The sequence below is a fragment of the Adelges cooleyi genome, unplaced genomic scaffold, assembly GCF_023614345.1.
Source record: "Adelges cooleyi isolate 19-005CV unplaced genomic scaffold, UGA_ACOO_1.1 ACOO_flye_CR_arks_rails_tigmint_CR_PRNA_30, whole genome shotgun sequence".
Lineage (NCBI taxonomy): Eukaryota > Metazoa > Arthropoda > Insecta > Hemiptera > Adelgidae > Adelges > Adelges cooleyi.
In genome coordinates this window covers 646,639-669,565 of record NW_026095971.1, presented here as the reverse complement: position 1 = coordinate 669,565, position 22,927 = coordinate 646,639, and the positions used below count along the sequence as shown (strand labels likewise).

At 27.2% G+C, this 22,927-nt stretch overlaps 2 protein-coding genes across 2 annotated transcripts; both read right to left on the bottom strand.

The window, feature by feature from the left end:
• Positions 1-6,097: 6,097 nt before the first annotated feature.
• Positions 6,098-11,554, bottom strand: LOC126838001 (40S ribosomal protein S15Aa). The gene is made up of 4 exons (XM_050572064.1): positions 11,414-11,554; positions 10,987-11,148; positions 8,653-8,818; positions 6,098-6,248 (listed from the first exon to the last, which is right to left on the bottom strand). The coding sequence occupies exons 2-4, from the start codon at positions 11,117-11,119 to the stop codon at positions 6,155-6,157; spliced, it is 393 nt and encodes a 130-aa protein (XP_050428021.1). The 5' UTR covers positions 11,120-11,148; positions 11,414-11,554; the 3' UTR covers positions 6,098-6,154.
• A 1,651-nt stretch (positions 11,555-13,205) lies between these two features.
• LOC126838000 (uncharacterized) lies at positions 13,206-22,005 on the bottom strand. The gene is made up of 9 exons (XM_050572063.1): positions 21,759-22,005; positions 21,040-21,143; positions 20,147-20,323; positions 18,569-18,635; positions 17,718-17,881; positions 17,544-17,655; positions 15,599-15,780; positions 15,364-15,532; positions 13,206-13,806 (listed from the first exon to the last, which is right to left on the bottom strand). The coding sequence occupies exons 1-9, from the start codon at positions 21,775-21,777 to the stop codon at positions 13,718-13,720; spliced, it is 1,083 nt and encodes a 360-aa protein (XP_050428020.1). The 5' UTR covers positions 21,778-22,005; the 3' UTR covers positions 13,206-13,717.
• Positions 22,006-22,927: the final 922 nt, after the last annotated feature.

Below are 22,927 nucleotides of genomic sequence, written 5' to 3'. Positions count from 1 at the left end.
GTGTTTTGACATTCCAATTTCCAAGTATTTGTAAATAAATCCTCTCAAAACGTTTTAGAATGGGTGCGCGTGTCTATTTCAAGATTTTCTTTTAATTGTTGTGTATTTTTATACTTAAGTGAAAACAAGAGATAGAGTAGTATATCATTTTTAAACTCCTACTAAACTCATATTTTTAGAAACGAGATCAAACACCAGACCTCAATAACAATATTTATAGGATAACGCCCAATTTAACAATTTAGTTTACGATATTAGTACAATGTTTTATTTGTTTGTCATAATATACAATTTACATAATTGCTATATAACAAACAATATCATATTTAAGACTTTAGTGACATATTATAGTATATAATTGAGTATATTAAACAAACACGCTTGTTATGACATTTAAACCGTGTAGAACGTATTAAGCAAAAATTTACCACGTATTCATACAATTTAATAGTTTACTATAAATAAATGTATAATAAATTGTCATTATTTCAATTATTTAATTTGTTTCTTATGGAATATAGTACAAAGTAGTACATTTTTTTAGACTAAATCATACCTACATACATTTAAATACAAGTGTGACGCTCTTATCATTTAACGTAAATAGTTTACCATGATAAATAGCATTGAGTTATTTCTAAACAGCAGATTAAAAAATGTACAAGTTGTACAAAAACAAATATTTATATTTATTTTCTGTTAAAAAAGGTTTTTTACGCGTAAATATAACTTTTTGTAGCAAAACAGATCCAAAACCTTTCCTTTAAGTACGGAGTACGTTTAAATAATTCATTTAAAATCGAGCAGCAGAAATACCAAGCAATACATTTTACTAATATCATCATAGGTAAATGTATTTTTATCTACGATGAATAATTTCACCTATATTTTCGTTAGAACGCGGCCAACATAGTGTTTACTGTTGTCTGTTAAGCGTTTATTTTTATAATAATCGGCCAGCTATAACCCAAAAAATGTGTTTTACGATTATTTTTTTTATACTTTCTTAAGTAAATAGGTATAGTTTCCAATAATTTACACTTAATATCCCTAACTAATTTTATTTTCATCAACAATATAATTAATAGAAGAATGGTACCAATAAACAATATCTGAATAATAACGAGTTTTAAATAATTATTTTAAAATAGTGCGTGATGTAGCTTTCCTCCCACCTTATGTCTAAACAACTTTTAACTTGAGATACAATATGGAATTGTTCAAAACTAGTTATCGTTCCTAAACCTATATTATAGTTTGTTATTTAAAAATTAAAAGTTATTGGCAATATAATTAATTTAAAAAAGGGGTATGTTTAAGTGTATTCCAAAAAGTCTAAACAAATTAATTTTAGGAAACAGTGGCAGTTTCTTTTTAACTAGTTTTTCATTAAGGCAAAGCAATTGAATTTTCAAACTTCAAAAAATCATTAAAATTTGAAAAAGAGTCTTTTTACCAATCACCCCTTAATTCGTGACCACCCAATACTACCATTTATAAATACAGTGTCTTTTCGATAGAAAGATTACTAATTTGAAGAAAAAAACGGGACTCGTAAAAAATAAAAACATTTAAAAATACGAACATTATTTTTATATTGATATCTTCTCAGCTCTTCAGAGTGTCAGAAAACTAAAACAAAAACATATTTTCTTATGCAAAAACTATAGACTTACTGAAGTTACTAGTAAGTATTTGCCTCTCTCGTCGATAAAAAGTTTATTTTTATTTTGAAAACGATGATGAGAACCCATGTTTTATTCATAACCATGGCACATAAAGACAATTTTTGTTCTTGAAACTATATCGGATGGCTGTTTATTGATTTATTATTATTTATGGAATTTCATAAATTACCTCACGTGGCCTTATATATTAATAATGTACTACATTAAATTCAGATACACTTGTAGTTAAGCCTGACATCAAAAATATGTTTAAAACATACATTTTACATATAATAGTTGTTAATTTAAGTGAAATTATAATCATTTCTGATTCCAAGTATTGTGAAAAGCCATGTATAAAACATATTTTGTTTAGTTTGTGTATGGGTATTAAACGACATTTGCGCTAAAACGTTTTTCGTACACATTAAAACTCCTTTCTTTTAATACTTTTCCAAGTTCCGATAAATTCGTTTTATCTATTTAAAATTAATTTCTTTAACAGATTTACGACTCAACTTCAGTAAAATTTATATTTTTAACTATCTGGAAAAAGTATTCGAAAAAATCTACCTAAAAATATCAAATTAAAAAAACAGTTTTCTCTCCGTTACAGGGGTACAAACTCTTATTGTTTTTTTTTATCACCAACGGAAGGAATTTAGAAGTTTTGAAAATGGGTCAGTATAATGTATTCCAAAATATGCTAACACGTTTAAATCCGATTAAGTTATTATTTTAGGTTAAGAAAGTGTCTTAGCATAAAAAAAACAATCTTTTAAAGTAATAAAAATAATATAATTGGAAGCGCCAAATAACAAAAAATTCTATAAACTCATTCATTACTGGCATGTTGGCCAACATTTTAATTTAACTCTTTAACTTAAAATAAATTATTTCAAATTGTTATACATAACAATACAAGTTACGAGTTGAGAATCACTCAGTCTAATGTTAACACTAATTTATGCACTAGTATAGTAATAATACTTATAAAATACCTATTCAAAACATTTAAAAAGCTTATCTAATTTAAAATAAAAAATCGTTATCTCGTAAAACCTAGTTATTTTAAATAACCAATTATCTGCGTTTGTGGAATTATCAACTTTTGGCTCATCTCAAGGTTATCAAGTTTGAACGTTTGTATTTGCTTACAAGTGTCAAAAACGTGTAGAAATTTCGATGAGAAAAAAATATCATAAGCCCTTTCCCCCAGAAGGAATAGAAATGTTTTCTTTATTTCACTTTTTGAAGCAGTGTTAGGGATTTAGGCCTGAAAATTGGACCGAAGGTAGATCTAGAACGGAACATAACAATTTATTAACATATTGAACTTAAAATGTACAATTTTCTCAAAAATCTGTAGTCAAACATTTTTGTATTGAGGAACAACAAAAAACGGGGAAAATTCTAGGTTCCTGCGTTAGAGTGAATCAACAGTCAACGGTACCCGACCTTTTTCCCTAATCGAAATTCCCCAATGACCTTTTTCCCGAATGGTATTTTTTTCCCGAAAGTCCGTAAACCCGATGCATGTCAATTGTAATGAAAATATGTATTACTTAAATTTTACATAACAATTGTACCATTTATTGTGCGCGGTTGCTCGTAGAAATTCCAACTATTCGCTGCTCCGGTTGGCCCTCAGCCTTTCTTCGCTTCAAGGAATATTTGACGATCTCTGCTTCACACTCATGTTCGTGATCGGCCAATATTGTTTCTCGTACGAAATAATTAGTTTATTTTCAGTAATTTCTGACACTCCCAGGATGTTTTGCCTGGTAATTTAGACGGCACGTAAATAAAACCGCCATAAATTAATTTTGTTTCACCGAAATTTTAATTTCAGCCACGATAAAGAAATAAAATTCAAAAAATATCTATCAAATAAACTTGTAAATTCGACATCTAAATGTCATCTACAGCTGACAAATAACTTAGCAACGCGCGCTGCTAGGGGAAGAATTTTGTTGATATCGCCCATTTCCCCCCCCCCCATTTCGGAAACAATAACCGTCGGGAGAAAGGCATTCGGGAAAAAGGTTTCGGGTTTACGGACTCCCGGGAAAAATACCGCGAACTACAGTCAACAGGTATTTGATAATATTTTCATTATACAGGGTGATTCTTTTATCATGAACCACTCAATGTCTCATAGGGTTTAATAAGAAATTAAAATATATTTTTTTTTCATACTGTTGTTATACAATGTGATCTCAATTTTTCACAATTTTTTTTTGTTTTCACCCCCTCCCAATTTAGTTTTTTTTTTGATAGCAACTTTTGAAACTTAAATGGTAACGTATATATTTTATTAACTTTTTATGTTGAGAATAATGTACTAAAAATGTTGACTGGTCAATAACCAGTTTCGGATAACTATTTTTAAAGTTATAAGAGTTTCAAAGTTAAGATGGGAGGGAAGTGCGGTTGGGAAATTCGCGCAGATAAAAATAATACTACACTCCTCCTTTCCTTGGTTAGATTAGGTCCACCCTGTGGAATATGTGTGGCCAGATACCAAAAAATCATGTTACATATCAACACTTCAACACGATTTTTTCTCCCGATTTCAAATTTGAAATTATTTTTTTCGTATGACAATTTTTTAATGAGATACGAGTTGTATTTTAAATAATTTTAAAATTAAAAAAAAATGAATACCATTTATTGTACCCATAGAGCATCCTGAATGTCTCATTTGAAGCTCGGTAGAACTTTACATTACACCCTGTATATATTTTAAATACAATTTATTTTTACTTCAAAATTAAATAAACACAATATCTGTTATATCCGAACAGAGCTTGGCTCGTCCATTAAAATCCTTAGGTTCAAACAAAATGATTGGCAGCCTCGTTATTCGATTTAAGACCACTTAAAAAGCGTTTTTATAAAAATAAAGTCATCACTAAATTACACATTTTATAACTGAACTTTTAATAACCTATCTACTATATTAACCATAAACTAAGGCGTCAAATTAAACATAAACATTTTTTTTTGTTATAATATGCATAGTTTAACATATTCTCTGTGGGGGCTAAGAGGCCGATATTTTATTTATTTTTTCATAAGGTTTTTATAAGCAAATATATTATTACTTTGTTTTGTATTTTATCTAAGAAAGAAATCTAACTAATTTTATTATTGTTAAATCAAAAATTGGCCTTTTAGCCCCCATAGAAAATTAGTAAGGTTCATGTAAAAAACAAAATTAAAAACCTCACAATATGTCAGAAAATGACTTCTACGAAAGTCGTTTTTCACGTTAAAATTATTAATCGGCATATTAAAAATTGGCAACTCAATGGCAGATCAATTTTTGACAAATATTATTGCCTATCCGTTGCTCCTTAATAATAGCGCTTTCCATTCTCCTTGATTTAATACTATATTTTATTATTAAAACTTTATTGTTTCTTAGGGTCCTATTTATTTTACATTTGTTATTTACACTTACATTTTTATTTTCTGGAAAATTACTTTTTTTTTCGGAGAACACAGTTTATTAGACAATTGCATAATTAGCCAATTTATATATTATTGAGATAAAGTATACGTTTTTATAATTGGTGCCTACTATACAGCTTTTTTAAAGTTTGTCGAAAACATAAATCCAATAAGCGATGCAATTTCTTGTTATTTTTATTGATGTCTTCTGCTTAATTTTCTTTTTTTTTTATACACATTACTATTGATTATACATAGTAAGAATAATCGATGATTTTATAAGAATTTTTTTTTTCATTACCACTCATTACTATGGTTTCAAATGTATTAGACTGAAAATATAATAGAAATTATCAACATTATGTAAAGGACCATGTTTACTATATTGATATAATAAAATAACATTATTGTTATCGAGTATTTTTATTTGTTACCTCTTTTAAATAATTGTAACCTTTATTTTTTTTTCTTAATATAATACTACAATTTGTTATTTAGCAACAAAATAAAAATTATGTCTATTTTTATTACTTAACTAATTAATATTTGATAATCGACTTGCATCAAAAATCACTAACAATAAGTATACAGACTTTTATCATAACACAACAAGTAGATAAGTTTTTCTACACTAACAACTGTAGACCTTAAATATTAACTTCAATGATCGGTCAAGTCCCTCGACAACTTACAGCTCAGAGAACCATAAATCTATAATGAAAAGGTATAATATAACTACTAAACCGAGAAAATTTATTTGCGCCCTCCAGATGTGCAATTGTTTATGTTTATCGGGGGAAAACTCGATTTATGTTTAATTAGAACCAAGTATGCCTAACGGCCCACTCAAGGTGAATAATAATACTTATCCAGCCATATTTTTTCATTACGGAAGCAAAAACTGGAAGTACAAGATGAATCTTCATTTAATACTATGTTTAACTTCAAGGAACAAGTAAAACAATAAACATCCGTTTTGTAATGGTACATGTTTTATTTTAAATCATAAAAAGAAAGACAAAAACGTACAATTAAAAGAAAAATCCTAAGATTTTACCTCCTAAATGTTTCCGTCTGGCTTCTTCGTGATCCATAATACCACCACTAGTTGTCAACACAACAAATCTAAAAAATAAAACAGAAATACAATTAATTAATTTACATAGTTACTTCAACAATTTGTTTTCAAATGTATAAATCTTATATTATTATTTTGGTCACTTAAACCATTAATAAATTATTAGAAGTAAAAGAACCTTAACACTTATTGTATAATTAGTTCAAATATAAATAATTTATTGTTTATTATTTAGTATTTATTATTAAGATTAATAATTATAAACTTAAGTAAAATTTGATATTTAATCATATTGCAATATATCGTCTTTTAAAAAAAATTGCAAACAATACAATAACAACAACAGTTACTTTAAATAATATTGTGCATACAAGTTAGCAACATAAAGCCATAAGAAACTTTGCATTTGAAAATAATGTATGATTTTTATAGCAAGTTCATGAGGAAATTCTTAACAATAAGAATTTCTTGTCGGACCTTGCAGGTGGTTTATAGATAAATCTTAATATTTCCTTTGTAAAACAATTTAAAACAATTTATATCATAGTACTATTTAACAATGTAAAAATGTGCATACAAGTTAGCAACACATGATTAAAAACATCAATGCATTTGAAAATAATGTAGGGTTTTATTTGGCAAGTTCACGAGGAAATTCTTAATAGTAAGTATTTCTTGTCGGATCTTGCATACTATTTCCATTTTTAGCCTAATTTAACTAAGAAAAACATTTCAAAAGCAAATATTGACAAGCTAGATTTTTTTGCTATGCAACTTTATTGCTAAACAACGATACAATATGTTATATTTATGTATTTTAAATTGTATGAGAACGAGTGGCTAAGCGGGTAAGGCGTCAGTATGTTTGGCACCACCTGTCACCAATCCGACATTCTGTGCTCCGTTTGCCAAGTGAGAAATTGTCCGGTGAATAAATGACGTCACTCCCGTCTTCGAAGACGAATTAACCCATCTCGGCTTATAAACAGTTACGTAATTATACATTGTTTTATAATCCTCCCCATCAGAGAGAAAGTGTATGGCCGGCCTTAAGGGCCGATAAAATTATTAAAAACAAAAGTATATGGTGCTATTATTCCCTGACTTAAAATTCTATCATTATTTTAGGGTTTGACTTAATAGTACAAATTTTACATTTCGTTTTGCTACATTAATTTTTTTTAGAATATAACATTTTAAAAACAAACTTCAGTTAATATTGTTCAACAAATAAGACTTGTAGCATTCAAAAACATTGACTTGTGTCAACGAAAAATGTTTAAATTAGAATTCTGAGCAATTTAAAAAAAATAGATAAAGAATTATGTAATACACAATTTCTCTGTAATTTTCACAATATCAACACGTGGTACATAAATTATTTTTAAAAAAATTCCTATTTTTTAATTTTATAAAAAAAACTTATTTTTTTATTGATGACATTTAAGATGAATAAAACATAATATTAAAGATAATTTGATTACCATAAATAATTTAATTTAAATTATGTCAAGAATAATAATTTTTTTATGGATACTAAAGAATTAAAAATGGATTTTTGAAATTTTAATTTGGAAATTATACATACTTAACACTAAAATTTAACTTAAAAAATGTTACGGCTAAACTGTTTTAAATTTAACAACCATTGAACATTTTTTTCAAACATTACACTTAAACCCATACAATAAATAGTAAATTATGTATTACTCAAGTTTGAAAGGGTTATACAAACAGATTTTAGATAATAAAAATAAAGAACATTACACATTGGAAAAACATAATTTTCCCTGATAAGAGTAAATGAAATATTTGTATGTTTATTTGTGTCAACTTGCATATGGATTTAGTAAATAATTTGTAAAGACTTAAAAATAAATTATTATTAAGATATGTTTTTACAAGTTAGCAATGTAAAGACATTTAAATTCAATACATCTGAAAATATGCAAAATCAATTTAGCAAAGCTCATACAAGGAAATAAATAAAGTTAAATAGTTCCAAGGGCTTACAAAAGCAAGGCCTTACTTAAGCTTGCACACATCTAATTTGAGTCTAGAAATTCATAAATTCACATCTACATTAAAATTATATATTTATAAATTATAATAATAAGTACTACATACAGTTTTAAATATAATGAATATTTTGTTTAAAGCAGTTATTGATTGTTGCAATATTCCTGTTGTCAAAGTGGAATAAATGCAAGACTGGCTGTTTTACTAGGGCACAGTAAGCCATACAATTATCCCCCTATGACTACAGTAATTCTACTTAAACTCACTTTTTACAAATAGATATAAATAAGATTATTAATTGTGTTACCTACATTATCAACCGAGTGTTACATAATAAAATATTCATACTTAAAACAAATTAAACACAGAAGCGTATAATATAAAAAACAGTGCCATAAAATAAATTTAGAAAAAAAAAAAAATTATAATTACCCAAATTGTCTAGATGGCAGTAGTTGATTGGTCCACTTTTCAATATTTCTAATAGGTACATCAAATCTTGGGGAAATAACACCACACTTGTTCAAGCGACCAGTTAGATTTACAACAACTTTTCCAGCTCTATGGTCATCAACAATTTCAAACTCTCCAATATATCCTAGAAAAGATAAATATTTTTGTTGTAATAGTCATGGTCTCATTAAAATATTTCATAACAGCCAAATAATACCAATTGTCATATACTACAACTAAAAAAATAAAGATAATCAGTGATTTAACAAAATATTAAGTTTCTAATACAGTGTTATCTAAATCATTATCATTAAGATAACACAGTATTCGATTAAAAGTTATTCTGACAATTTAAAAAATAAAACCGAATACATTTTAAAATAATTATTTGAATAACATTTTATTTGAACACATTTTTTTTTTTATTAAGAACTTGCACAACTCTAATTACAATAGGTGTAGTCATTGGGTATACTCAGTGTTTAGCCACCTAAAGAAAATCATAAACTCATTGATAGAGTACACAACTTTTGTAATGAGTACATGTATACAAAGAAAAATGTAAAGGGCACACATACCTCTTAGAATCTTTCAACTACACCGTATAATAAGCTATAGTTAAATAATGTGCATACAAGTTAGCAACACATGATTAAAAACATCAATGCATTTGAAAATAATGTAGGGTTTTGTTTAGCAAGTTCATGAGGAAATTCTTAATAATAAGTATTTCTTGTCGGATCTTGCATACCAATTACATCTTTAGACCAAGGTAATGTAAAAAATAAACATTCCAAAAGCTAATAAATTGACAAGGTAGATTTTATGCTATGTACCATTAGGGTGGTCCTTAGTCATAGATGAAGAATTTTTTTTTTAAGTTTTTGAATGGGCTACCTCGTCATTTTGTTCATTACTATGAAAAAAAAATTTGGGTAGAGTTTGGTTTTGATAACTCACCCCCTTCACGTGCCGCAAGCGGGTTGAAAAATGACCAAATGGGGTAGTTTTTCGAGTTTAAATAAAAAACTATTGCATTTAGCATAAAATTACATATTAACTTTATGATAAATCGTTCAATTCTCTATAACAAAGGTTTTTACACATTTTTCCAAAAATGCATTATTATCCAAGAAAAAAAATAAAACATAATTTTTTTCATTTATTTGGAAAAACTGGTTTTCTACGGTTCTTTAAATATGTTTGATGAACGATTGGAAATCGAGTAAAACGCTTTTAATGCATTTTATACAAAATTAAATTGCCTAAAAAATAAATTATTAGGAAAAATTTCATATGATCAACCATTTTGTATTTAAAGATCGTTTAAACAAATATATTGTGAAAAACGAAAATTATTGTTAGAAAAAAAGTATAGAAATCGACCAGGGAACAAAATAAAATAATCATATGAAAAATCCTTGCGGCACGTGAAGGGGGTGAGTTATCAAAACCAAATTCTACCCAAATTTTTTTTTCATAGTAATGAACAAAATAGCGGAGTAGCCCATTAGAGTTTTAAAAGTTCATAAATAAGAACCACACTAACGTACCATATTCGCTAAAAAACTACACAAATTATGATTTAAAAAATATTCTTCATAAAGAATAATAGTGCTTTATTTGTTTTTTCCAATCACATTTTAAAGGCATAACAGTATTTAATACTATAAATATGAAATTAGGTAATTTACTAAAGTTTAGTTCAGTTATCTATTAGTTTAAGTTTATCAAATTTACAACACAAGATTTTCATTACCTAAAAACCACTAATCCCAACCTTTACTTAATTGTTGGAAAAGACATAAAAAATTATTATGTATGTCCGCTTAAAATAGAACTATAAATTTAAATAAATATAAACATATTATAATTTTTGATAAACAAATGAGCTAAACAATTTTACAAACTACCTACTAAATAAGTCAATGTTTTTAGAAAAATAGTACTTATAAATTAATGTTTAGACATATTTATTAGGTGTACGGAACAATTCAGTAAAATCAAAAAGTAATGTAACATCATATCAAAGTAAAGAACCCCTGAATATCTATAACAATAGTATGAAAAAACAAGAATTTTAATAAAAAAAAGTTAAAGCATACCTAATTTTTAATAAATAATGAAACAGAAATTTACAATCCTGAATTTCAATAATTTGTCCGATCTATTCATGTTAGAATTAGGAACACTAAAAAAATAGTTTTTAGAAGGTTATTTCTGCTAAAAAATTAAAAACTAACTGCTAATTTGATTAAATTCACGAATTTAAGTGTATTAACTTAAAACTAGTATTGTAATATAGTTACTAACCGTGGTTCATCATGACTTTTAAAAATTTGACGATGACTTTAGAACACGGCCTGATTAAAACTTGGCGTTTGCCTCGCTTTTCGGCGTTGTTAATAGATTTTAGAGCATCGCTCAATACATTCATGCGCACCATCTTGAGACTTTATGTGTAAGACTTGTTACCTGAAAATAAAAAAAATATTTATTAAATAATTCACACGATAAATTCGCCGTTCAGTATAGCTAACGACCGAAGATTTTAATAACACAAATACAAGTTAAATAATATTTTCCAATGACAAAATGAGATGTTTGAATAGTTAGTGAAATAAAAGATCGTCGATATTCTACAACCGAAGACGTCTCGTTTTGATTTTACCAAATTTCTTAAGCACAAGGGACATAAATCGCTAGAAATGGCTTTACAATAAACTTAACAAATAATTACCAAGGATTGCGATGGATGAAATTCAAATCTCAAGTTTAGAAGTCCCGATACATCACAATAAGAGCGTTTCCGAAGTAAAAAGACTGTAATCGAGAATCCGTCCGGTTGTCAGCAGGGCGCACAAAATAGGAAACACAAAACTCAAGTGATTGAGGTTATGTTTATGTGGGGTTATTTGATAACTAGGTTTACAATATTTTTGTTGTAATATTGTATTTAGTTTACAACTCGTGCGATTCTAATGCGTAAAAGTAATTTTCAATTTGTTAATTAATCAAGTCGAAATAATATAACGTTAAATTGTTGATTTTTAGTATTTATGAATACTGCCGTGTTATAATTGTAGTTAAGTTGGTAACACGTTACAGGCGGTCAGTTTAAAATACTATGATTCATGAAATTGCACCATCAGAACTATACGAACTACGAATTAACTAATTTTGTTCACGTTTTGTATTCATTGAGTTTAAAATTTTGATTAACCATGCATAATCTTGTAATATCATACCATGTTTGATGTTATAATCTTATAATTCAACATAAAAAATGTATTATATGAATTGTGATTTAATTCGTTAGATAATAAAAGTAAGTCATACTTTTAAATTTTGCTACACCAATTCATCGTAAAGACGTGATTTATAACAGAGGAATTCATGTGTAAATGTAACTCAATATTGTCAATTGTTGAGTCACATACTATGCTAATGTTTTTATGGTCCATTGTGCAATGCTTAAGATTTAAGAACTAAAACAATTACTTTTATAGTTCATTAATAAGCTATTGAGCACCTGGCCGTGTGTGTATATATATATATACAAAGTGATCATTTTAACGTGAACCAACCAATATCTCATAGAGTTTAATAAGAAATTTAGTTTTTTTTTAATAATGTTTTAGACAATGTCTCCACAATTTTTTTTTTAACCCCCCCCCCCTCTTATCTTAGTTTTTTTATAGAAACTTAAATTTAAACGCATACATTAACTGTTTAAATTGATAATAAAGTACTAATAATGTTTGACTGGTTGATAAACAGTTTTGGATAACTATTTTTGAAGTTTAAAGTTTAGGGCAGGAGGAAAGGTGCAGCGTAGTATTATTTTTGTATGCGTGCACTACCCCTCCCATCCTAACTTTTAAACTCTCGTAACTTTAAAAATAGTTGTACAAAACTGGTTTGCAACCAGTCAACATTTTTAGTAAAATACTCTCAATTTAAAAAGTTAATGAAATGTATGCAATACCGTTTAAGTTTCAAAAGTAGCTATCAAAAAAAATAAGTTGGGGAAGGGGGTTAAAACAAAAAAAATTATATACATACATATATAACATCTGTTAGGTACTGCTAATTAGAATTTTCCAGCACTACCTAACCTCCAACTCAAAGCTGTATTGAACTGTTATAACTTACAATAAGAAATTAACACGGTAAAACTTATTTTTCCAAGTTTGGGGCAAAATAACCTTGCACAGTAGTATCTAGTAATCATGCTGTTCAATTAATTGTGGGTCTTATTAACACATTAAAAAGTAATCATAGAAAAATTGTTTTTTACAATACCTTATCTTAAGCAATTGCAGTATATTTTAATACTTGCAAAAATTATTTTAAACATATACATAATTTGTTAAAAATCTAAAAATTATTTCCTAACTTATTACAATGGTAGAGGATTAAAAAATACTACTTCAGTTTTTTAATAACATATTATATTACCACTAAATATCAATGTTATTAATTATTTATAAAAAATTAAATAAAAGATAAATTCTAAAATTAAAATATAAATATTCTACTACTATAAAAATCTAACAAAATTGGCAATCAAATATATTTTTTTCTGTATGTATTATTTTATAGTTATTAAGTTAATATTTTGCTTCAATTTGCTTATACTCTAGTATCTCTATTATTTAATATGTAAGATTATACTGTTTCAAAAGAGAATATACCAGCAAAGAGACCAACAAAACAAGACAGAACAGTAGGGAGTAACATGTTTTAGTTTCTTCACAGTATATCTTTAAAACATAATATCTAGAGGTCTTAAATGTATAAATTACTTAATAAACACACACACACACACATACACACATTTCAATTTGTCAGTAATACACATTAGAGTCAAAATAATAAGTTGTGTAGCACTAGTAAATTATAGTGGAGATAGAAAGTAGTTAAAGTAATATTTATACTTAAACGCTAACGTATGATACAAGAAGTTCAAAAATTTTTAATTTTTGAAATTAATAAAGTAATTAAATTACAAAAAAAAAATACAAGTCTTTTATAATAAGTATTAAACTTTATTGGCATGATAATCAAAACCCCAATTATGCTTGATGGCTGCAATCGCGCATTCTTTCTTGGCCATTTTCTTTGTTGATCCTGTAAAATATTAATATATTAATTAATATTTACCATAATTACCTTTTATACAACATTATATAAAATTATAATTGAGAAATTTTAACTTGGCACTCAACCAGATCATACAAGGCAAGACGAGCATGAGGTCTTATGATGTTTTTGCTTTATAGAGAGAGCTATATCCCCTTGATAACTTAATAAATATTAAGTTATCAGCCAGCCATTATTATTATATAAAATGTCTTATTAATAAACAAGTAATAAATAAAAGTTGTTATTTTAATTTAAATAGCAACACTCCAAAACATCTGTTAAGGGTTTGTTATAATAAATGTTCTTTCTAATACACGCATATATAAGTTATAACATAATCAAATTTTTGGAAATGTATATTTTATATCATTATTACACGTTTTTTTAATCTGGTCAGTAAATTGAAAGTTAGTTATATATAAATTATATATTTAAGTCAATTATATAATATGATCTTACCATATAATTTTATTTAAATATTATATAATATTTTACAATATAATAAGAGTTACTTTTATGAGTTAACTGTCAGTTTTACAAAAAATTAAGCTAATATGTTAATGTTTCAATTTAAAGAGCTATTACAGAAATACATATATTTTAATAATTTATTCATATCTTATATTGTAATATTTTGTTCATTATCGTACATGTTGTTGGTTTGTTTAACCTTTTTAGACCAGAGGTTTTTAAGCTTAAGAGACAGTGATTTTCAGTTTAAGTTTTAACTTTGACGTGTAGTTGAGAATGTATTGCTTTTACAATAATATGTTTTTTCTAAACTTCTGAACCGATTTTTTCATGTAGCAACTCTATAGTTCATGAATCATACTTAAATGGCACTTTTTTGGCCAAACAATTTTAAATGATCACTACTTCCCCTTCAAAATAGATAAAAACGCCCAAAATATATTAATATTTTTCACATATACCATTTTCTTTCAAATTAGTTGTCACTTTTTTTTAATTAAAGAAAAACCAAAATAAGGGAAAATTACACTTTGACACTAATAAATATTTAGATTGTTAAACTACAACTTTAGGTTGTACTGTGAATGCAATAGTCAACAGGTATCTAAAAAATAGTTATATTATATTTTTAATAATGATAAATGTATAGCATATAGTTATTTGTAATTCTACCATTTACAGATTCGCAATGGAAGTTTTATTTGAAAGTGATTTTATCTATTTTAGTTATAATAATTTCTGTGAAACTCCGTACCCACTATGCCCCGACCCTACTAATTGGGTTTTTTTTTGAAATAATGTAAAATATTTATTAATTTTTAATTTTTTTTACGTTCTCAACATCTAAGGTTATTTATTAGCCAACTTTTATACAATGAAAATTATTTCCAATATTATTTTATTATTTCAATGATAAATAACAAAACAAATCTGTAATCCTGCTTGTTTATGAATATTGTTAAAGAAAACATTAACTGAAAACAAAAACCTATGAATTTATTTAATTTAAAAATGAATTGAAAATCTAAATATATTATAGATAGATGAGTTAAATTTAGTAATAATAAATACCTTTTCCAACAAAGGTTGTGCCCTTTAGTTCACAGCTACATTCAAAGGAAGGAGGATTGTTGGGACTGATTGTTTTGTCACAGAATGTAATATCAGGTAATAATTGATGAAGTAACTGAACCGGGTTGTAGGCAGTAGGGTTCTCTGGGAATTTTTTCATACCAGTTGGCTAAAATAAAATAACAATATTTATTGTTTAATGATTTTTAAAAAGCCATGTAAAACAATAATGTACCTTTTTGGGGAGTTTATTTGTTTCTTCGTCTTGTGATATTTTTCCAACAGGCTGTAATTCCCAATGGGCAATTAAATTGTGCATAGCCAATGAAGCAAAAAGTGGCCATGGGAAATCTTCTTTAGGTTGACCTTGAGGTATTGTTGCTGCACTGGCAGATACATCCATATCTTCTTTTTTTGCTATAATGGGATATACACCAGTTAGTCCCACAGACCAAGACTCGGGGCCGGTTAGGTTAGGACCCATAGTTTTTCAAGTGATAGTTTGTATATATCTTTTCTTAAAGTTATTTATTGCTTTGGTCGGAGACATAATAGCATACATTTTTTTTTTTATAAGTTTAAGAGATTTAAACATGATCTATGAACGTAGTTGGAGAGTTTTGTACCCAAATAAATGATACATACAAAGATGAAAAAAAAAGAAAAATCACAAAAAAATGTCCCGATGGTAACAAAGAAGGGTCGACTATACTTAGAGGCAAAGATAAATTTCTGGTTGAAACACACTATTTAATAATTGATAAATTTTGCCCAGAACTGGAAAAAAGAATAAACGTCTATAGTGTAATAATTGAACACTTTTTATTTGTAACTAGACTACATATTTTGGAATCTAGTAGTGATGTTGAGAAAAGTGTTAATACATTCATTAGTTTACAAAACTTATGTTGATGATTCAATAAAAAATGAACTAGTACATTTCAAGCAATTTTGGAACCAAAGTAAACCAGAATTGGATGGAAGTGATGTACATACAATTTTTGAGTGGATGGCTGCATGTAATATTATTAATATTTTCCCAAACATTCATATTCCTATTAGGATTTATCTTACTATTCCAATTGCACTGCAGAACGATCATTTTCGAATCTAGCCAAAATTTAAAAAAGGAATAGATCTTAGTTATCACAAGATAATCTATAATGTCCTTAACTATTTTATCCACAGAAAATGATGTTCTACAAAACTTAAAGCTTTAAAGAAACGTTGAGAGAATTTGCTTCACAAAAAGCAAGAAAAAAGACTTAATCCTATTTATTTTATTTAATTTTCATGTAATAATATATTTTTTATTTGTAGTTCTGTAATAATTTGCTTCACAAAAATCAAGAAAAAAGACTTAATTCTATTTATTTATTTTAATTTTCAAGTAATAATATATTTTTTATTCGTAGTTCTGAATTTAAACTGTTTAACAGGTATTTATGAAACAAAAATTAATTGATCAATGGTACCTAATATTAATTTTTAACAGTGTTATTTTATAAAGTTATGTGTACGCCAATGTGACTAATATTATAATGTTCAAGCATGGATTAGAACAAAATTTTTTGTTTTTCATTGATGGGGGCCCACAACTAAATATCGGCCCCGGGGCCCCTTCAGGTCTTAATCCGGGCTTGCCAAGACTTATAACTTAATTGTCAACATTTTTAACAGTGCAAGGACAATACTGTTGTGTACCTAACCTAACCTCCTCCTACTTTTCTATGGAAACGTTTATATATTATAACAAAAATGATTTACTTGACTCATGGGTACAATTTTTTTGTTATTACAAGTACACCCATACAAAGAAAAATGAGTTCACACACAGCGTATATTCAACGACTACAACACTGATTTACAATGATACATTTATACATAATAAAATGTCTTTTAAACGCCCATATACAACCAATTTATATCAATCAATATTTGATATTGACAATATTGATCAATTGGCTGTATTGAATAAGTTAAATTTATGGCGATGACATGATTAAAATATGCTACTGCAAAATAAGCAGACATATATTTTGTTGTGCAGAATAGTTACATCGTATGAAATATTTAAGAAGCCTTGATAGAGAGTAAGATAAAAACAGGTCGGCCTAATAGTATCTTCAAACAAAACATAGCCAAATTTGATAAGACGTTGTTAATGTTAGCGCGCTTACCAGGTGGTTCAGTCATTTTTTTCGCTAATAAAGTACGCAAAAAACGCTCGCATGCCTTTTGTTTAGCCTGTGTTTTAGACATATGTTCTCCAATGTAAGTTTGACCATCAACCTAAAAAATTAATTAAAATAAATATCATAATAGGTAATACAAATAAATAAATATAAATTTACCTCAATGGATGCAATATAAGTTGTATAACTAGTTTGAATATTCTCTTGCAGTTTAATGGGTACATTGTTACACATTTCACTGAAAACCATTAAAGGGCTTTTGGGACAGATTAGACGGCGCATTTTAGCATTCAACTTTTTTTTCTGTTCTTTCTTATTAATTTCTATAAAAATAAAAAAATACAATTTAATAAAGAACTATATATTAGACTGGTTCGTTCTAAATGTATTTTATAATTTTATTTGCCTCCACAACGAAAAACGTATCCATCTATGTTAAAAACAGTGTCTGGTTTTTATTTTACAATCTTTTTCGGCTAGATGCAAAGGTATTCTTCATTTTCCATTTAAACGACACACAAGATATACTATGTTTTTTTTAATTACGCAAAACTTTGTACATTTTTAGGACACACGGTTTTAAATTCTGGCGTTTAAAAGCTTATGAAAAAAACCTTCAAGATTGTTTATAGCTATAGTGAAGTTTTGACTTATATTAAAAAAGACATTTTTTTAAATATTCCATAGATTTATTGGCTAAACTACTTGTCAAACGCAATCATAGTTATAATCAATCTTGTAGGTCTTTTTTTAAGCTTTTAAACAGCAGTAGTTAGAATCGTGTCTTAAAAACTTACAAAGTTATGCATAGTTAAAAAAAACATAGTATATCTTGTGTATTATTTAAATGGCAAATGAAAATACCTTTGTGTCAAGCTGAAAAAGATCGTAAAATAAAAAGCAGACACTGTTTTTAACCGAGATGTACCCATATTTCGTTGAGGGGTGAAAAATTAAATAAAATACATTTTTGAACCAGTCTAATACCTATGTTTTTAAATAACACATACTGGTTTTCGGAGGCCAAATCATTTTTGCTACTTTCTTTTCTTCCTTTGTTTGATCGCCTTCAGTGTTCTATATACCCAATGAGACAACATAAGCAAATTTATAATACGTGGCGAAGAAGTATGTTCAGAGTAAGACACATACACATCAGCAGAGAATACATATGAATTGGTTACTTACACAATAATAACTTATTTTATATTAAAATGTAAGAACTAAATATATAATCTGCTCTTGTTTATGGGGTCCATATTAAAGCTATGACACAACTCATCATAAATGATGTCAAAATACTGAAAGCTGAATAATATCTACACATATAAATGAAATTCATTTATAAATGTAGTATTAATCAATATGATTATATGGCATCAAATAAATGGTTAGAATGCCATTCTATTAGGTAGTTGCCAATCTATAATAGTAAACTAAAATTTAGCTTACTGTAAATACTTTAAAAAATGTAATGATTTAGATTTTTAATTTAAGTGCACAAAAGCATCAACTGATTTATGAGGATTTTCACATCTCCCCACCAACACTAAAGGGTACTTTATCATAACTTAGTTAAGCAGAACACTGAAAAAACATTCTGCCCATCCAAACTATAATGAAATAGCTCTCTGTCTAAAGTGGGAAACCTGCATCATACAGTTATGCCTATATACTTATGGAATTGAAATTGTTGGAACTTTTGACATACATTTAGATTATATTACACTGAGCATGTATCAATGAATTTAAGTCCAATCAGACCTGACGTCATCATGGTTTTTGTCATCTATTTTTCAAAGTTAAAACTGTAATAAAAAGAAGTTATTCTATATAAATTTAGAAAAAAAAATAGAACATATAGTCATTAATTTTGTTGTTAATACCAATACCAATAATTAGAAGGTTTTGATTTAGCAAGAGTTTGAATACTTTAAAAAAAAATGTTGGAGTTTATTATATTATCATTGGCAACTAGTTAGAGCTTAGAGCATACTGAATTTACATCTACGCAACACATTTTTGGCTTAGCTGTCCCAATATTTAGAAATTAATTTGCAATAAACACACACTACGTAAATTTCTCCAATATTGTTAAGTTTTGCTCAAAACTGCAGCATGACTCTGAAATAAATTTACTATAATTTAAAATGATATTCACTTAACTAAGCCGTTAGATACTAATAAAAATATTTTCTTTTAGCCTTTACTCTCAAATAGGAATTCGATAACGGAGAAGAAAAAATTTAGTAATATCTAACAGCTGGTATTTTATTTTATAACCTGTAAGAAATGCTGTTTCAATTTTGATAATGTTTTGAAATACCTTACCTAACCTCTATTTATCCTAGTATTTTGTTGCCAAATTGCTTTATGCAAGCTTATATATTAAGTAATATAAATATATATAAACAAAAATTAAATATTGAGTGCAACAATAGTCCTAACTAAACTGTCAGCTTTGACAAAAATTAATAATTTCAACTTTATTTAATAACTATTCAGTAAGTATAAAATAACAGACAAATTTAAAACATATGATTATTATTAAAACGATCTATGAAATAAACAAAGCAAAAATTTATCACCTGAACTGTTTCAGCTAAATCCAGAGCATTCTTTTCTGAAATAAGAGTTTTAGGCATTTCTTCAACAGAGGCGTTTGTTTTTACTGGATTAATTGATGCTTTACCAGTGTTAAAGTTTAGAACATTTACACCATTATTTTGTTGAGATTGAAATAGCATTTGTGCTGGATTTGATTTCTGTTAAAAAAAAAAAAAAGTTATAAATAAGAGACCTGTTCTTAATGAGGGCGTGACAGACATTTTTTTGGTCTCAACCCATCATTAGGTTCAAAATAATTGAAAAAAATCCTTTGATACAGTTCCCTGCATAATTTTGATATTAGCAGGTACCTCCAACAATACTCTTTTTCTTGTTTGAATAACACTATATATTATTTAAATTCAGTAAATATTTTTGCCCCGTCGGTAAATATTATATTAAAAATAGTGAACCTCTGAAACTATTATCTATTTGTCAACCAACTTGGATGTTCAATAGTAATTTCAATATAGAAAATTCCAAAGTTTTGAATAAGATGAACAAAAAAATTGACAAACAATGAATGAAAGTGAGTTATAAAAATGTACTATTAAACATCCAATTTGATAGATAAATAGATTGTAGTTTCATAGGTTTATTTTTTGTTAATATAATATTTACCACAGCGGAAAAAAATATACATATACCTACTGAATTTAAATAAAATCTAATGATATTTAAATTTGAAAAAAGTGTCGTTAGAGTCACATGTCATTATCAAATTAAGCGGGGAAACTTATCGAGGTTTTCAGTTATTTGGAACCCATTGAAGAATTAAGACCAAAAAAATTCTGCTATACCCTCATTAATGTTAAATAAACATAATAATAAATAAACATCAAACGGTTGATTGTGACAAAAATGTAAAACATACAGTTTCCAAAACAGGCTGTGTGATGAAAGTAGCAACTGTATGAGGTGTTTTATCCTGTTCCTGTTTCTTTTGTTGATAGCTTTGGCGAGTATCATAACCACTGCCTAAAATAAGAAAAATATTTATAAAGTAAGACTTATTATCTTAGATGATCTTTACAATAAAATCATTATTTTTTATATTATAATATACTATTACAAGTGAACGCACACTTATATAGTAATTGTGAAATAACAGCTGGTAGAATTCAACCTGAACTTAAAGATTTTATTTTAAAATGGCCAAGAATCAAAAAAATTGTTTCTGGTTTCAACATTATGGAAGAGCTGATTGAAGAAGAAGATTTTATTGAAAGTGATGATGATACAATGTTTACAGAAAAAGGTAAAGGAAAGGCCTGTCAAAATTGTATTAGGTGTGTATATGCTGTATTACATAAATATAACTTATATACTTCAGCCCATTCTTATCTTTATATGGTTTATAAATTTGTATTGACACTTTCTTATACACGAGTGAGGTGCGAAACCACATTTTCAAAACTTAAATACATACTAAACCGTTTAAGAAATTGTCTTTCTAAGCCAAAACGATTTTACTTCTTTTTAAAAAAGTTACAACCCAATATGTATACACACTATCAACTAAAATACTACTAAATCTATAAATTCTAATTACACATTTACAAAGTAATGAAATAATGTATGAATATTGCGTACCTGAATTTCTAGTGTACATGTTTGGAGTTCTCTTAGTTTAAACCGAATTAAATCTATACGAGAAACACAAACTATATTATTTCTTAATAGATGGACGTGCAGACTACAGACAAATCACAACATAGAAAAAAGATTAAATGAATCACAAGATAAGTAAAAGTATAATTTATAAATTCAAGATACCCCATACAGATACAGTAATTTATAAATTGTAAACATTTGTATGCAGTATCATTGATTATAAATAATATAGATAGCCCACTGGCATGTATTTTTTGCTGCGCGTTAATTGTTGCCGTTGTAGAGCGCTTTATACTGCTTTTAGTTATGGCAGTTAGTACCGTGAGCGCTGATGATCGACGCGCAGGCGCAATACTGCCAGGAACGACGTAGTGCGCCTGCGCGTCGATCGTCAGCGCTCACGGTACTAACTGCCATAACTAAAAGCAGTATAAAGCGCTCTACAACGGCAACAATTAACGCGCAGCAAAAAATACATGCCAGTGGGCTATCTATATTATTTATAATCGATGATACTGCATACAAATGTTTACAATTTATAAATTACTGTATCTGTATGGGAGATCTTCAATTTATAAATTATACTTTTACTTATCTTGTGATTCATTTAATCTTTTTTCTATGTTGTGATTTTTATTATAAGAAAAATATGCATTATGCGCGTTCCATGTATTCAGCTCAGTGGAAAGAATAGATAGAGTTGTTAGGTTTCCCATGGAATGAAAATTGAAAAGCCATGGAATAATAAAATGATATATATATACATATAAATATATAATAATTAAATCACATTTTATTATTATTTAATATTGTGTTATTCGAAGTTGTAAAGCATTTAATTATTTTAAGGATATGTATTTCATTATTTATTAACAAACAAAAGTCTAATGGTTAAAAAGTTGAAATATACACATTTAAGTGCTTATACCAGTTAAAACTGATATGAGCAAGTTATTTGATTTAGATCCACCAGAACATCGAAAATAAAATAAAGAACAGAATGGTTGTTTGTGAATAGTATATTTTAGACTATCTTACTCTACATTGTCATTGTAACCAATAGGCAAATCAACAATATAATGAACACATTTTCAAATACCTGTTGACTTATGATTCATTCGCACTTATAGAAACCTAAAAATTTGCTA